The 17,648-nt window shown below is 51.3% G+C and overlaps 1 protein-coding gene across 2 annotated transcripts; it reads right to left on the bottom strand.

Annotated features, from left to right (window-relative positions):
- Positions 1-973: 973 nt before the first annotated feature.
- Positions 974-17,503, bottom strand: PI16 (peptidase inhibitor 16). Of its 2 annotated transcripts, XM_025384459.1 has the most exons (9): positions 17,362-17,401; positions 14,694-14,751; positions 10,893-11,144; positions 6,444-6,665; positions 4,277-4,386; positions 3,863-3,951; positions 2,196-2,894; positions 1,835-1,984; positions 974-1,421 (listed from the first exon to the last, which is right to left on the bottom strand). In XM_025384459.1, exons 2-8 carry the CDS (start codon positions 14,694-14,696, stop codon positions 1,863-1,865), a joined length of 1,497 nt encoding a protein of 498 aa, XP_025240244.1. In that variant the 5' UTR covers positions 14,697-14,751; positions 17,362-17,401; the 3' UTR covers positions 974-1,421; positions 1,835-1,862. The 2 variants fall into 2 exon arrangements, with proteins under 2 accessions (XP_025240244.1, XP_025240245.1); XM_025384460.1 differs by lacking the exon at positions 14,694-14,751 and having other exon boundaries at positions 1,845-1,984; positions 17,362-17,503.
- Positions 17,504-17,648: the final 145 nt, after the last annotated feature.

Raw genomic sequence — 17,648 nt, 5'->3', positions numbered from 1 at the left:
GCCACTTTACCCTAGCCTGGGTGACAGAGCAAAACTCTATCTCAGGCCGGGCGCGGTGGCTCAAGCCTGTAATCCCAGCACTTTGGGAGGCCGAGACGGGCGGATCACGAGGTCAGGAGATCGAGACCATCCTGGCTGACACGGTGAAACCCCGTCTCTACTAAAAAAATACAAAAAACTAGCCGGGCGAGGTGGCGGGCGCCTGTAGTCCCAGCTACTCGGGAGGCTGAGGCAGGAGAATGGCGTGAACCCGGGAGGCGGAGTTTGCAGTGAGCTGAGATTCGGCCACTGCACTCCAGCCTGGGCGACAGAGCGAGACTCCGTCTGAAAAAAAAAAAAAACAAACAAACAAAAAAAAAAAACTCAAAAAAAAAAAAAAAAAAAGTAAAAGAGGGAAGTGTCCTCCTTGGTTACAGGTTGGTTCCCAGCCCTGCCCTGACTTGGGTGGTGTCCTGTTTGACTGCTCACCCTCCAGTGGTGGTCTGGAGACTTGCCCTGCCCCTCCCTACCATCCAAGCCACCCTCAGTCACCCACCACTGCTACCCCAACATATATGTGCCTTTCTGATCCTCAGCACCTCTGGACGGTCCTCCTGTGCTCCCCTGGGGAGGGTCTGGGACTCCAGATCCCTTTCTTAGGACTCTTCCAAGCACCTGGGGCTGGCAGAGCCTTGCCTGACGTACATTTCTGACCTTGTGTCCCAGACAGGCCTAGGCAGCAGCACCCTTGTGAAGAGGCCGCATGCCATGCTTTGATCCCGGGCTCCAAACCCGTCTAGGCCCCGCTGGTGACTCCTGAAGCTGGGAGAGTCAGTCCAGCACCCTTGGCCTTCCTTTGGCTCTTCCCCTTCCTGGCGGCCGCCTGTGATTAGGGGGAGGGGAGAGTTATAGGAAGGAAAAGAAGGGTGCGTCCCAAAGAGGAGACACTAAATGGAGTGTTTTAGAGGAGGGGGATGTGAAAGAGAAGGAACAGTTGCCACAGGTTGGACTGGTTTTTATTGGAGAGTCAGGAGTTGCTTTCCTTCCCTTGTCCCTGCCTCCCCACCCACAGAACCCCACTCCAGTGGGGCTTGTCCTTCATCTGCCCCTTGCAATCCCCGTCCCCAGCTACACAGGCACTCAGGGAGAGCACTCATACCGTGTGGGCAAGACAGCCCCAGGCCAGGTAGGCAGTGAGCTCCCTCAAATCCTCCCACCCCCAGGACTCAGGAGGGAGGGGCAGGAGAGGTGTGGGCCTGGTGTGCAGTCCTCAGGCGGCCCCGTGCGCTCGCAGTCAGCCAGGCCTTGTGCCTCCAGGATGGTGTGATGAGGCACATGCCCCGTAGCCTTTCCCTTCCAGAGGGCCTTCACCAAGAAGCATCTTGTTTAGGGGCTGGGGACAGGGTGGGGAAGATGACAGGAGGACAGCTGACCTCTTCACCCTGAGAAGGCAAGAGGCACTTCTGGGGAACAGTCCTGGACTCAGATGGCTCAAGGAAGAGGCCAGGGGACTGGAAGGGGCCCAGGGGTTCCTGGGAAGCCTGAGATCCTCTGTCTAGGAGAGAAGCTAATAGCCACAGGACAACCTGAGAGTGGGCACGTGTGAATACCACTCAGAACAGTCTGCAGCCAGCTGAGGGATGGGCCTACCCAGATCCAAGGCACTCCTGGGGCAGTGCCAGGGGCTGCCCCTGTAGACGCCTCCCAGGAGGATAAGAGTGCTAGCCTGGAATCTGGCCAGAAGTTGGGGTGAAGGGGGGCTGCTGGGCCACAGAGCAGGACCTGCCCAGGAAGCTGTGGCCACTTACTTGGAGGAAGACAATCTAGGTGGACATGAGGCCGGGGCCCCCCGCACCAGGCCTTGCCTTTGAGTGGTATCCCCTTCAGAAGATTCCAGCCAACATCAGGGGAAGCAGGAGCAGTAGCCCCAGGAGAGGGCCCCACCCATGACCAGGGCCTGGGTTCAGCCCTGACACGACGCTAGGCTTGTCAGGGCCCTCTGCACCTGTGGGAAGAAAGAGGCTTTGCCTCAGCCTAGAGACGGCTGTGCCTGCCGTCCCACCCACCCCACCATGCAAGGAGGTGGGGCAGCAGCCAGGGCGGAAGCTCCTACTCACAGGGCGCATGCCCCACCGTGCTCATACCACCTACAGCTGGGGCAGGACACTGCCATTCCAGAGCCAGGAGGGGAGTGGGACTGATGCCACGGGCCTTACCTGGCAAGGACGACTGCAGAGCCAGGGCACGCCCACCCGTGGCATTAGCGGTGGCAGAGGTATTGGGGAAATTGGGCAGGGACTTGGAGGATGTGTGCCCCGTGTGGTCCAGTGTGGCCTGCAGCTCACCTGGCTTGTCCTGGGCTGGAAAAACTGAGGCCAAGACCTCACTGGAAGGAGGCAACTCAGCCTCAGCCTCTCCCTCAGCCTCAGCCTCAGCCTCAGCCTCCTCCTGGGCATGGGGTAGGAGCTCCCTTGCCCCTGTCAGGGACATCTTGGGGTCCAGAGAGTTCTCTGGGCTCCTGAAGGGCACTTTTGTTTTGTCTGTCACTTTGTCTGCTGATTTTGGGATAGGAACATGGGTCGATTCCGGGAAGGTAACTGGCTTCTCATCCAAGGAGGGCAGGCTGTGGGCTGCCAAAATGGAAGGCACCTCAGTTGTTACAGAAGGTGGAGCCTCTGTTGCCATGGAGGGCGGGTCTTTTGTTGCTAAGGAAGTTGGGGCCTGGGTTTCCACAGCAGGCAGAGCCTTGGTTGCCGGGGAACCTGAGACCTCTGTTACCAAGAAAGCCGGAATCCCCGTTGCTAGGGAAGGAGTACCCATTTTCCTAGAGTCTGAGGCTTCAGTTGCCAGGAAGGATGGGGCCTCAGTTACCAGGTAAGGCAAATCCTGGGCGTCTTCCGGGCTTCCGATGGGTTCTGATAAGACAGAGGAGAACTGGCCTGAGTGCTGCAAGCAGGACCTCACATCTCTCACCGCACCGCAAACCAAGCGACCCGATCAAATGTCCTACTAGGACACACAAACACACACACTTCTCCAGCGGATATGCCCCTCATTGAAAATAAAAGTTACAAGCAGGGCGCGGTGGCTCACGCCTGTAATCCCAGTACTTTGGGAGGCTGAGGCAGGCGGATCACCTGAGGTCAGGAGTTTGAGACCAGCCTGACCAATATGGAGAAACCCCATCTCTATAAAAGTACAAAATTAGCCGGGTGTGGTGGCGGGCGCCTGTAATCCCAGCTACTTGGGAGGCTGAGGCAGGAGAATTGCTTGAAGCCGGGAGGCAGAGGTTGCAGGTGAGCAGAGATCGAGCCATTGCACTCCAGTCTGGGCAACAAGAGCAAAACTCTGTCAAAAAGAAAAAAAAAAATAGAAAAGAAAAGAAAAGAAACGCTACTTCTGGTGATTGACACAGTTGCTCCTCTCTCCACCTCCTGGTCCAAGTCTCTCTACATTCATACTTGCCCTTTTTCAGGGCACTTCTCCAGCGGGATCCCGGTCCCTCACACGGCTCCGGCAAGGCCGGCCCCGCCCTCTTGAAGCCAGTTACCTGACCATGCCCCCCCCCCCCCCGGCCTGGCCCCGCCCGCTCCTCAAGACCCTAACGATTGGCCACGTCCACCTCACGCGGGCCCCCCGAAGCCGCCAGACTTTCTAACATCCTCCCTTTGAAGGGTTGAAATCCGGCCACTTGGAACGACAGGGCGCCAAAGTGGCTGCGTGTGGAGGGCTAAGGGAGCCGCCAGGGACCCCCGGTGGTCGCATCCCGCCCGGCCCCTCCCCTGCCCACGTACCGCTCAGTCCAGGGAGGCTCTTAGACCATCCAGTCTGCATCGCATCCCTTCCACACTCCCCGCCCCTACCCATCCACCCGCGGACTCACCACAGAGGGAGTTCTTGCAGCGATAGCCAGAGGGACATTGGGAGCACGGAGTCCCCTCCTGGTAGGGCCGTTTCCCCTTCACGTTCCCCCTACAGGAGGTCAGGAGGATGCTGAGGGGAGGGGGTCGACCTCTCCCAACCCTCTCCCCAACTCCTATACACACATCTACTCTGGACGTGCCCTTGGGTCTCCTGACTGCCAGCCACTGACTTGCTAGGCGATCTTGGGCTCCTCCTGGCCCTCTCTGGCCGATGAGAGCCGACCACCATCGGAGCCTTCACAGCTCCCTGGATGGTATAGCTGCAGACTGACCCCTCTTCTCCCACTCCCTCAGGCTGTGGCCAACTCTGCCCTCCCCTTGGCTCTGCCTGTGCCTTCCCCCTCTCCATCTCCAGGGTTCCCCCCAGCACTCACGGGGGCTCATAGTTGCACACCAGTAATTCGATGTTGGTTTCCTCAACACCCTGGAGCTTCTCACAGAAGTGGGAACCGCAGCCGATCCTCTCTGTCTTGGCCCAAACCACCTGAAGGAGGGCAAACCTAGCAGCTCAGCCCCATGCGAGGTGGCATGGTGCCTTCCTGGCATCCCACTACACCCTCTTTACAGGGGTGGGGAGAAGAGGCACCCTATAGCCTGTGACGTTCACGTTCCCAAAGCCATGCAGGTTCAGGACAAAACTCTGATCAGGGGGAAGGATGGGGGAGTTTGTCCCTAACGGTCTACTCTCCTCTGCTAACCACACATACCACTTTGCCAGGCCTCTTTTCCTCTCAAAACCTTCCCTCAGCTCCAGGACTGTGATACACCCTCATTAATTTTTTCTGTGGGCTCTTCCTAGAGGCCCTTGCATTTTAAATGAAGGGTATATGCAAAGGAAAGAATCTCAAATGGTAGAATTTTAGACCTCAGCAACAAGGAAAGTCCAAGATGGGGAGCAGGAGGAGCCATTTTGAAAGTGGAACTTCCCCCAAATCACAGGTGAGCAGGACCTGTTCTGGTTGTTTCTCAGTGTGGGTCTCTTAGCTGCTAGAATGACTTCTGTCTTTATCAAACAAAAAATCCAACAACATTTGTGTGCTGCCATGGGGTGAGACCAGCAGCCTTTCCTTGCTGGTTCTAGGCCCAATATGCCCAGGAATCTCTGCTGAAATCAGCTGAAGGTCTCCCCGGTGTTGAACACCTTCTGGGCAGAAACAACTCCAGAGTACATTCACCCTCAGCCCCAGAGAAAGCTGGGGTGGAGCTGCGCTGACTTACTCCCTGCTGGGTCCTGATAACAATCCCTGCACAAGCAAGTGGGTGAGGGTGGAGGGAGAGGGAGGGGTGGCAGGATCCAGAGGGAAAGGGCCAGGAAGGGTGCTGGGCCCTCACAACTTTCTGACCTGGGTGGGTGCTGCTGAGATTTCCTCCCTAAAGATGAAGACTAAACAAAAAAAAAGATGAAGACTAAAAATACCATAAAAAAGAAATGGAATTGGTGAATGTGGGTGGGAAGATGGTTGGTTTCTTTTCTTTTAATTGTTTGTCATGTTACTATTTGTACAACACATAAGCACTGGGAGGAGAAAAAATAATTCAGTTACACTAATGTTAATTCACCTACACACACACACACACACACAAAACACACATATCTGCAAGCCCAAACTTTCAAAATGCAGTGAGAATCCAGACAGGAGCAAAGTGTGACTGGGGAGCAGGAAATTCTATCAGAAATCTCCCTGAAGCCTTCATTCAGCCACAATTTGCTGTTCATCATTACGCATAATTGTTAAATGCAAAAGAAAAACTAGACAAAATTGTCTATTTGCTTTATTAGTCCCTGGCAGATGACAAGTAGCAAATTAGACACCATAATAAATGCGAAGGAGCCACAGAGAGAAGTTAAGGGACTATCTGCTGCTGGGGCAAACAGCTCTGCACTATCTGGGGGAAGAGGGGCAGGACCACTTGGAGCACCGTACAGTATTGCCTAGGTCAATAACCACGATCCATAAAACTGGCTCTGTGACACCTAACATGTCCCACCGCCCCCACCCCTTTTTATTTATTTTATGTTTTTTGAGACAGGGCCTCCCTCTGTTGCCCTGGCTGGAGTGTAGGGGCGCGATCACGACTCACTGCAGCCTCAGTCTCCCGGGCTGAAGTGATCCTTCCACCTCAGCCTCCAGAGTAGCTGGTGAGCGCCACCGCGCCCAGCAAAGTTTTTTGTATTTTTTTGTAGGGACAGGGATCTCGCCATGTTGCCCAGGCTGGTCTCCAACTCCTGGCCTCAAGCGATCCTCCCAGCTCGGCCTCCCAAATTGCTGGGATTACAAGCGTGAGCTACCGCGCCTGGCCTAGCGGCCTAGGTTTTCAAAAGACTGTAGAGAAGCCGACTCCGTCAGAGGCTTAGACAGCGTATTAGCTGCAGTGAGAGGACAAGATTTGCAAAGTATCTGAGGGGACTTGGAGTGAGGCCCGCCTCTTGTAGCGAGGACGCTTAGGAACGGTGAAGGCAGAGGTGGCCCCGCCCACGGAGCACGTGGCCCCACCCCCACGCCGCGAGGCTCCGCCCTGCCCCGCCCGACTTGCCCACACCTGCGTGTAGTGGCCGCACATCTGGCCCGGGCTGCAGGTGGCGGCGCTGAGGTTGTAGTGCTCGCGCTCGTGGTGCCACTCCTCCATGGCCAGCGGCACGTCCAGGCCCTCGTCGGTGATGGCGAACAGATTCTCGCCGCGCCGCCCGCGGTCCTTGTTGTGGCCCCACACGCACTGCCGTGCGTAGGCCTTGGCAAAGGCGGCCAGCTCCTCGTCCCATCTCTGCAGGGCAGGTGAGAGAAGGGAGGTGAGGATGCCCACAGATGCTGTGGGGACCAAGCAAAAGGTCGAGGAAGTCGTGGGGAAATCCTTCCGGCACCTCCTTAGCGGGGTGACTCTTGGGCATGGCCTGGAACAGGTCTCTGCTCTGCGTGGGCTTCTGTGGGGAGGTGGAGGACGCCACCCCAGGCCGTGGAGCTGGACCGTTCACCAGCTGTGTGACTGCACGGATTGTCTAACCTTTCTGCACCCTCAGAGGGCTGAGAAGAGTGGATGAGGTGGTGTTGGTGACAGTGTCACATAAAAAGCCTCATGTGAAAAAAGTGGCCACACATGCCCCTGCCTACTTCCCAGGCCTCCTTGAACTTCTCTGAAGAGCACAGGATGTCTGGTGAGATCCATGTTGAGGGGCTGGGTTGTTTATTCAGCCCATTTCACCCCCACTCAACCAGGAACCTGACTTGAGGGCTGGCACCTTCCTCTCCCTCTAAGCCCCCACCCTCTCCTTGGGACACCCAGCCCCCATGCCTTTACCCTCTGCAGGCTCCCTCCCCAGTGCTGTTCCTAACTGCTCCCAACCCTTGTCAATGACAACCCCCTTTCTCCAAGAAAATTAAGTGTCTGTAGGTGACACTGAATGTCACAGGCCTCTCACCAAGGGGCCTACTTTCAGAGCCTTGGTAACCCACCGTCAACCCCAGTGACAGTGTTCTCCAGTGGGGACCTCAGGTGAGATGGTGGGAGGGGAAATTTTAGGTTCAGGGCCTTTGAGATTGTGTCCCTGGCTGAGAGGCAGGCCGAGTGTGGGTGGGAAGAGGGATTAACAAGGCATCCAACCCAAAGGATTGAGGAGGGGAAGCCTGGATCCCATTAAATGCTGTCCTTGGCTTCTCCTGGAAATCCATGGCCTGGAGGCAGCTTTTGCTCCACCCTATGGGGGCCCAGCCAGCTGTGGGAGCCAGACAGCCCATAAAGCGCCAAGAGCTTGGGTGACCCTGAGGGGAGGTGGCTGTGTGGCCACACCCACTCCCCACCCGCTCAAGGCTTTCAGGAGCCGCTGCCTGGCATGGGGATGGGTGCACCTGGCTGGGATGGCTCCACAGCTGTGACCTTGGGTGAGTATCTTTCCCTCTCTGGACATTTTTGTCCTGAATCACTGGTCCCTGAGATTCTCTCAACTCTGGCAACAGTGGGAGATTGGGAGTGGGAAAGGGGCAGGGTGCTGGCGACCAGGGTCAGGGTGTCTGAGATGACCTGTGAGGTGCCAGGCTGGACTGTAAGTGCCGTCAGGATAAGGTATGGATGGATCTCCAGTGTCTGGTGCAGTACTAGCACATAGTAGGTGCTCAACAGATACTTGTCAACTATTGATGACTGAGACAGGGCCCTGCTTAAAGCAGTGTCCCCCTACAGAGTCTGCCTGTAATTTCCATTCTGACAAAATACCTGGAGCCCCACCATTAGCGTCATTAGTTTCGTCTTAAGGATTCTCAGTCAGTCATCCAGAGCCCCCTGTGGAGTTGTAAGACTCTCAGCATCCACCCACATTGGCCACATGGTCACCATCTAGAAGCAAGCCCATTCATTCATTCATTCATTCACTTGTTCATTCATTCATTCAACAGTCCTGGGCATTGTGTCAGCCCTGGGACAACAGCAGGAACCAAGAAGCCCAAGCTTCCATTGACAGAAAAATCATTTGGGCCACCACATGGTAAATGACAGATGTGCAACAAGTACTATAGGGGCACCAAAGAGGGCCATCTAGCCCAGCCAAAGGTGGAGAGGGAGACACCAAGCTAAGTGTTAAAAGATGAGGCATTAGCCAGCTGGAGGGAGAGGCGTCCTAATCAGAAGGCACACATCAGCAAAGGCATGAAGCTGGGAAACATTTTGGCTGGGAAAAGACAAGCTGTTCAGGTTACAGAAGAATAAAGGGCAAGCGGGAGAGGAGGATGGAGCAATAGGCAGGGGCCAGAACACACAGAGCCTTCTCAGGAGCCGGAGCTTTATCCTGAGGCAGTAGGGAGCTGCGGGAGCCACTGAAGGATTTTGAGCAGGGTCAGGCCCATGTGTTGGATTATTCATTCTGACAGCAGAGGCCAGAAGCTGGGGAACAGGTAGGAGCTATCCTAGGAGTCCTTGGGTTCAAGAATGAAAGAACCCTGAACCAGGGTTGTGCCAAAAAGAGAAGGGAGTGGGGGAAGGGTTAGATTTCAAGGACAATTGAACCTTCAGGGGGCCAAAACTGGTACTGATTAGACCTGGAGGCTGAGAGGGAAGCGTTCATGATAACCCCCACCTGCCTCACCCTGGATCCATTCCCTCTTTTGTGTTAATCAGACACTTATTGAGCACTTACTGTGTGCCAGGCATTCTTCTGAGTGCTTTACACATATTCACTCATTTAACCCTACAACTACCATAGCTACAAGGGAATTATTCCACTGTTATCATCCCCATTTTACAGATGAGGAGACCGAGGCACCGAGAGTTTAACTTGGCCAAGGTCACAAAGCTAATAAGTAACAAAGGCAAGATTTGAACTCAGGCCATTTGGCTGCAGAGTCCCTGCCCTCGCCACTACTGAGGTTGAACCTGAGTCTTGTCCTGAATGTTTCCTGGCATCCCAGCCCCAGCCTCATCTCCTCCTCCTCAAAACACTCCCCATTAGGCAGCAGCATATCCCCTCAGTATCCCAACTGCCTCCCAGAATGTTGGCCCGCTCCAAGGTGCACCTCTGTCTGAGAAGCGGCTCCCAGCCTGTGTGGCCCCCATCTCAGCCAGCAAGACTGTAGGCATCAGGGATCTACAGGTGGGGAAACTGAAGCCCAACCATGAGTCACAGGCCTCAATCAGCGCGCTGTTGACAGAGCTGCGTCTGCGACTCCTGGTTTGTTGTCTACCTTTCCTGGATGCCCAGGCTGGCACAGCTGTGAACGGCAGTGCTGCATGTGTGTGCAGAGCTCTTCCTAGATCTTTATCACATGTCATCCTGTCTGACGCCCAGGGCAGGGATCGCCAGCCCCATGTTTCCATCCGGAAACAGAGGCCTTTGAAGGGAAAGGGGTCCACCCAGAGTTAATTCAGTCAGATCACATGGGGCTGAGGTTAGAACTTAGGTTTGGGCCCCAGGCTCACTATTGTGTTCCCCAAGGTGCATCTGTTCTCTCAGGCACCAGCTCCAGGGGTCCCTGATCCCTAAACAATGCCCAGCAACCTCCCCAGCCATCTGAGGGTGGGTGGAGGGGACAGGCTAGTTCAGCCCTCAGGGAGGGCAGGAAGGCGGTGAATTTCTCACTTTATCTCCTTTAATCCTGCATATAGACAGCCCGCCTCTCACCCTGCCATAAATAGCTCTTCCTAAGAGAAGTAACCAGCCCTAAATCTGGCTCTGTCTCCTGTGTGCATGTACATGTATGTTTACTACATCTGCGTGTTTCACCGGACATAAATAGTATTTTTACATGTCTTCAGACTTCATGTAAAGAGACCCTACTGTGTATTTTTTAGAGATTTTATTTCCTCCCCATTCAGTATGATATCTGTGAGATTCAGTCCACACTGGTATATATGTAGCTCTAATTCTGACAGACTTTTACAGATGAGACTTGGGATCAGCAAGTTTAAAGGACTTGCCTCGAATCACACAGGTTTTGTAGGCGACCAAGACAGAATTCGGACTGTGTGATCCAGAGCCCTCTCTGCTTCTGGATCCTGCTGTCACCTACCTCCTTAGCACCTGCATCCTACCCCAGGTGCCCATGCCCATCCTGCTGCCCTGCTTCCTCTTGTCCTCTTCTTGGCAGGCATATGAAAGACTGTTTTCACAAAGGTGTTAAGAACTTCCCGGGTTCCCCCACCGAGGGCACATGCATTTGAGGAAGTGCTGGGGAAAGGTCATTGGAGTGGGAAGCCAGGGTTTTGGGTCTGGCTCTACCAGCTGTGTGACCCCAGCAAGTCCCTCTGAGCCTCACTTTCCTCATCTGTATTATGAGGTTGCTTATAGGGCCTGTGAATTTTATTAGGCGGGTGCAAAAGTAATTGTGGTTTTTGCCGTTAAAAGTAATGTAACATAATGTCAGGGACTCAGGGACTCTGTCACTGACCAGAGAAAGGAGAAGAATTCTGAAATAGCTTCAGCATGTGGAGCAGGGTAAGAGGGCCTGGTGACAGACCCTGGCCAGCACCCCTTCTATCCCAGCCAGCAAGTGCCGTGGCCACACTTACCATGTGCAGCATGTCTGAGGCCGGTGGGGATACCTGGGCCCGGTAGAGGTTGTGCAGCTCCAGCATCAGACGTTTCTCCTCATCTGTGAGGGCTCCAGCGGGGCCTGTGGTGGCCACCAGCAGTAGCAGCAGCGGCAGCAGAAGCATCAGGAAACTGCAGGAGCCGTGCATGGTGGCCAGCCGTCTCTCCTTCTCCCGTGCAGGGGTCTGGCAGCTGGATTTAAAGTCCTTCCCACACAAGCACCACCCTGGCTGGGGTGGGGCAGTGGGGGCTGTGTCTGAGGCCCAGCCCGACTCACACAATGTCTCAAGGAGGGCTGGGTGCCTTGGGTCCCGACCAGCATCAAGTGCACTCCCCTTGGAGTCCTTGGCAAAAAGCTCCTTTCTCTCGGTAACGGGGGCTCAGGCCAAAAGCTGTTAGAGTTCCTAAGTTGTGGACAGATCCTTCAGGGGCAAAATCATAGTAACCTCTGCAGAGCTGTGACTGGTTGCACCCAGGTCACACCCACTGTGTGTTGAGGATAGATAAGAGAAAGGAAACCACAGACCCTACCCGCAGAGGAGTGGACAAGATGAGGAAGCTATAGGCTTTTGAAAGGACAGAGGAAGACCACATGTATTTGATAAAAGGCTGAGCCAACCTGAATCAGAATCCTGGTTCTGCCCCTTGTTATCTGTGTTTTGGCAGCTTTCTCAAGTGAATCAGCGACAATAATAGTACCTACCTCATAGGACTGGAGGGAAGATTCAATGACATATAATGTATGTAAAGCACCTAGTATGGTATATAGCACAGAGTAGGCCCTCAGTAACAGTAGACAACCCACCCATGTGGCTTGGGCCTTAGCAGGCTACCAGCCCCATGGGGAGGCAACACTCTTGCCTGTGTGGGAAGGGGCCAAGGTCTTCCCCACTCTACCTGTATTCGGGAATAAGGCCTTTCACTATGGCAAAATTTTGGCTTCCACGTGTCCTCTCTGAATGCAGGTGCTTGACATGCTCATTTGGAAGTGGGATGCTGGGACTCCTGTGCTCTGAATATGTAGAAATATAATGTGTCTGTTTCTTAAATCGAGAGAGCAGAAAAGCAGGAGGTTGAACGAGCTGATGCACCAGGAGCTCTGAGGGGAGGGTATTGGAAGGGAAATAGGCTTAGCAGCCAGGTGCTGGCATTATAATGACCTTGACCTTGCAGGGGCCTTGACCTAGGCCTTGGCCTTCATGAAGCAGGAAGCTGAAACCAGTACTCTTGAAGACAGCTGGGATCCTTGAAGCCTGCTTCCTCAATGAATAGGAACCTAGAAAAAGCCTACCCACTGGCTTTGGAAGATGACAAGAAAACCTGTCCCTGCCTGAGTCTCCAAGTAAAAGTAAAAATAAAACCAAGATGGATTACACACACACACACAAACACACACACACACACACTTATTAGAATTAATAAAGTCAGCAAAGTTGCAGGATACAAAATTAACACATAGAAATTAGTTGTTTCTATACACTAATAATGAAAAATCCAAAAAGGAAACTAAGAAAACAATTTCATTTATAAAAGCAATGAAAAAGAATAAAAGTATTACCAATAAACTTTTTTTTTTTTTTGAGATGGGGTCTGGCTGTGTTGCCCAGGCTGGACTGCAGTGGCGCAATCTCGGCTCACTGCAACCTCCACCTTCCGGGTTCAGGTGATTCTCCTGCTTCAGCCTCCTGAGTAGCTGGGACTACAGGTGCCTGCCAATATGCCCAGCTAATTTTTGTATTTTTAGTAGAGACGGGGTTTCACCATGTTGGCCAGATGGTCTTGATCTCTTGACCTCGTGATCCGTCTGCCTCGGCCTCCCAAAGTGCTGGGATTACAGGTGTAAGCCACTGCGCCTGGCCCTTAGCAATAAACTTAACCAAGGAAGCAAAAGACTTGTACACTGAAAATCACAAAATGTTGCCAAAGTGAAAGAAGACACAAATAAATGGAAAGACATCCTATATTCATGGTTTAGAAGACTTGATATTGCTAAGGTGTCAATGTTGCCTGATGCAATCTACAGATTCAATGCAATCCCTATTGAAATGCAAATCATAATATTTTTATAGAAACAGAAAAACCCATCCTAAAATTTATATGGAATCTCAAAGGACCCCAAATAGTCAAAACAATCTTGAAAAAGAACAAAATTGGAAGTCTTACAGTTCCTGATTTTAATATGTAACCACAAATCTACAATAATTAAAATAGTGTGGTATTAGTATAAAGACAGACATTTAGACTAATGGAATAGAATAGCCCAGAAATAAACTCTTACACAAATGGTCAAATGATTTTAGACAAGGGTCCCAAGACCATTCAGTGAGGGAAAGGCAAGTCTTTTCAAGAAGACTTAGAAAACTGGACTTCCACATGCAAAATAATGAAGTAGAATCTTTACCTTAAGTATAGTAAAATATTAACTCCAAAATGGATTAAAGACAGAAACATAAAAGCTAAAACTACAAAACTCTTAGAAGAAAATATAAGAGGGACTTCCTGGCATTGGAGGTGGCAAGGATTTCTTGGATATGACACCAAAAGTATAGGCAACAAAACAAAAAATAAACTGGACTTCATTAAAATTAAGAACTTTCAGGGGCCGAGCGTGGTGGCTCACGCCTGTAATCCCAGCACTTCGAGAGGCCAAGGTGGGTGAATCACTTGAGGTCAAGAGTTCGAGACCAGCTGGGCCAACATGGTGAAACCCCATCTCTACTATGTATACAAAAATTAGCTGGGTGTGGTGGTGGGCACCTGTAAGCCCAGCTACTCGGGAGGCTGAGGCAGGAGAATTGCTTGAACCTGGGAGGCAGAGGTTGCAGTGAGCCGAGATCCAGCCACTGCATTCCAGCCTGGATGACAGAGACTCAAAAAAAAAAAAAAAAAAAGGACACAATTTCCCAAGAAATGGGAAAAAATATTTGCAAATCATGTATCTGATAAGGGATTAATATCTAGGACATATATTTTGTTTTTTGTTGTTGTTTTTGAGACAGGGTCTCGCTCTGTCACCCAGGTTGGAGTGCAGTCACGCGATCTTGGCTACTGCAACCTCTGCCTCCCGGGTTCAAGTGGTTCTCCCACCTCAGCCTTCCAAGTAGCTGAGACTGCAGATGTGCGCCACCACACCTGGCTAAGTTTTGTATTTTTAGTAGAGACAGGGTTTTGCCATGTTGGCAAGGCTGGTCTTGAACTCCTGACCTCAAGTGATCTGCCCACCTCGGCCTCCCAAAGTGCTGGGATTATAGGCATGAACCACCACACCTGGCCAATATATAGGATATATTTTTAAAATATAAAATATATTTTAAAACAACAACAACAAAAACAATTTGAAGTTGATTCAGTGGCTCAGCACTTTGTAATCCCAGCAGTTTGGGAGGCTGAGGCGGGCCGATCGCTTGAGACCAGGAGTTCAAGATCAGCCTGGGCAACAAGGTGAAACCTCATCTCTACAAAAAATACAAAAATCAGCTGGGCATGGTGGCATGCACCTGTAGTCCCAGCTACTAGGGAGGCTGAGGTGGGAAAATTGCTTTGGCCCAGGAGGTCAAGTCTGCAGAGAGCCGAGATCCCACCACTGCACTCCATCCTGGGCAATAGTGGGAGAGCCTGTCTCAAGAAAAAAAAAAATTGATTAAATAGGCAAAGGACTTGAAAATTCACTGTTTACTTTTTCAATTATTCATGCAGTTATTCATTGTTGAAAGACATTTCTCCAAAGAAGATATACAAGTGGCCAATTAGCACATGAAAAGATGATCAACATCACTTACCATTAGGGAAATGCAAATCAAACCACAGTGAAATACCACTTCACACTCATTAGGATGGCTATTATTAAGAAACAAAACAAAACAGAAAATAGCAAGTGTTGACAAGGATATGGAGAAATTGAAACCCTCGTACATTGCTTCTGGGAATATAAAAGGTACAGCCACTGTGGAAGACAGTGTGATGGTGTCTCAAAAAATTAAACACAGAGTTACTATATGAGGTAGAAATTTCACTTCTGGGTATATACCCAAAAGACTCAACCAGGCGCGGTGGCTCACACCTGTAATCCCAGCATTTTGGGAACCCGAGGCGGGCAGATCGCCTGAGGTTGGGAGTTCGAGACCAGCCTGACCAACATGGATTTACTAAAAACACAAAATTAGCTGGGCGTGGTGACGCATGCCTGTAATCCCAGCTACTCGGGAGGCTGAGGCAGGAGAGTCGCTTGAACCCAGCAGGCGGAGGTTGCGGTGAGCCGAGATTGTGCCATTGCACTTCAGCCTGGGCAACAAGAGCGAAACTCCGTCTAAAAAAAAAAAAAAAAAAAAAAGCAGAGACTCAAACAAATATATTTCTACACCAGTGTTGATAGTAGCATTAGTCACAATAGCCAAAAGGCGGAAACAACCCAAATGTTCATCAATGAATGAATGAATAGAGTAGTATACACAAAATGTACGATCACATATACAATGGACTATTATTTTGTCTTAAAAAGGAAGGAAATTCTGACACATATTACAACATGGATGAACTTTGAAGACATTAGGCTAAGTGAACTAAGCCAGACAGGAAAGAACAAATCTTACATGATCCCACTTACATGCAGTACCTAGAGTAGGCAAATTTATAGAGACAGAAAATAGAATGGTGATTGCCAGGGGCTAGAGGAAGGAGAGAATGGGGAGTTAGTGTTTAGTGGGTGTAGAGGTTTGGTTTCGGAAGAGGAACAAGTTCTGTTGATGGATGGTGGTGATGGTGACAACACTTTGAATATTCATACTTAATACCACTGAACTGGACACTTAAACATGGGTAAGATGGTAAATTTTATGTTCTATATTTTACCACAGTAACGACTATCACCACAAAAACAGGAATTCTTAAATTGGCCCGGAGTACAGTGACAAAGGAAAAATCGTGTCTGGAGGGAGCCTTCACAACTCAGGCCACTTGAGCCACCATGAGAAAAAAAAAAAAATTCCGACTTTAGCTCACAATCAGAAAGTATCAAACGCATCAGGAACTGAGTCACCATGAGCAACAGACAGACAGCATACATCACAATAGGAGAATTTCTGTTCCCGAAACTTGAGATAATAGAACAATCTGGAAAAGACTTCGAATAACTGTATTTACAATGAATATGGAAATAAATGGGTAGCTGAAAAGGGGAGAAGAAAGACTTGGGGGTAGAGGGGAACAAGGTGTGGAAGAGAATCAGAAGAATTCAGGAAAATGAGTGAGTCTGGGAAGAAAGGGACGTTATTTGAGAAAAATCCGAGTGGAGGAAAGAAGACTGACCAGATTAGACTACAGCCCAGACCCCTGGGCAGCTGTCCCAGGGTGTTCAGGTGGCAGAACCATGAGATGGATCTCTTTCCTCCATAGATGGGAGAACTCAGTGAGTTCCTGACAACTTGGGCTTGAGATAGAAATAAGGGGACTTAGTGGCCAGGCGCGGTGGCTCATGCCTGTAATCCTAGCACTTTGGGAGGCCAAGGTGGGCGGATCACCTGAGGTCAGGAATTGGAAACTAGCCTGGCCAACATGACGAAACCCCGTCTTCACAAAAAATACAAAAATTAGCCAGGCGTGGTGGTGTGTGCCTGTGGGCCCAGTTACTCAGCAGGCTGAGGCAGGAGAATCACTTGAACCCGGGAGGCGGAGGTTGCAGAGATTACACCACTGCATTCCAGCCTGGGCGACAGAGCAAGACTCCAGTGAGAAGAAAGAAAGAAAGGGAGAGAGAGAGAGAGAGAGAAGAGAGAAGAGAGGAGTGAGAGAGAAAGAAAAGAAGGCCGAGCGCGGTGGCTCACACCTGTAGTCCCAGTACTTTGGGGGAGGACACGAGGTCAAGAGATCAAGACCATCCTGGCCAACCAACATGGTGAAACCCTGTGTCTACTAAAAATACAAAAATTAGCTGGGCATAGTGGCGCACACCTGTAGTCCCAGCTACTCGGGAAGCTGAGGCAGGAGAATCGCTTGAATCCAGGAGGCGGAGGTTGCAGTGAGCCGAGATCTCACCACTGCACTCCAGCCTAGGTGACAGAGCGAGACTCTATCTCAAAAACAAAAAAAAGAAAGAAAGGAAGGAAGAAAGGGAGGGCGGGAAGGAAGGGGAGAGAGAGAGAGAGAAAGGGAGACAAGAAGGGAGGGAGGGAGAGAGGGAGGAAGGAAGGAGGGAAGGAAGGAGAGAAGAAGGGAAGGAAAGAAGGAAGGGAGGAAGGGAAGAAAGAAAAAGAAACACAGGGCTGAGTGTGGTGGCTCAGGCTTGTAATCCCAGCACTTTGGAAGGTAGAGGTGGGCGATGGCTTGAGCCCAGAATTTCGAGACCAGCCTGGGCAACGAAGTGAGACCCTTTCTCTATTTCTAAAAACTTTAAAAAATTAAAATGAATAAAATAAAATAAACACAGACTTCCTAAGGAGTTAAAGTGCTGACCTGACCTGGGAAGTGCTGGACTCAGGAGTGGAAGGACACAGTTCTCAGATGCTCCCCGGCTGGAACCAGGTGCTGGTACTACAGGTTGCCCTGGTGTGGTCACCTCTGTGGCCTCTGCCTCCAGTCATGCCCCTTCAATAGCAGGGAAAACAGCTCTGCAGGTGCAGGACAATGGGCAGCATTCGTTCACTCAACAAACACTTACAGAGCTTCTCACTGTGCCAAGCGCTGAGCTGGGTGAACAAGAGCAGGAAATCCACCAGCAACCATGGGCAGTGTTGTGGACG

Source organism: Theropithecus gelada, chromosome 4 (genome assembly GCF_003255815.1).
Source record: "Theropithecus gelada isolate Dixy chromosome 4, Tgel_1.0, whole genome shotgun sequence".
Classification (NCBI taxonomy): Eukaryota; Metazoa; Chordata; class Mammalia; order Primates; family Cercopithecidae; genus Theropithecus; species Theropithecus gelada.
This window is presented reverse-complemented; position numbering and strand designations above follow the sequence as displayed.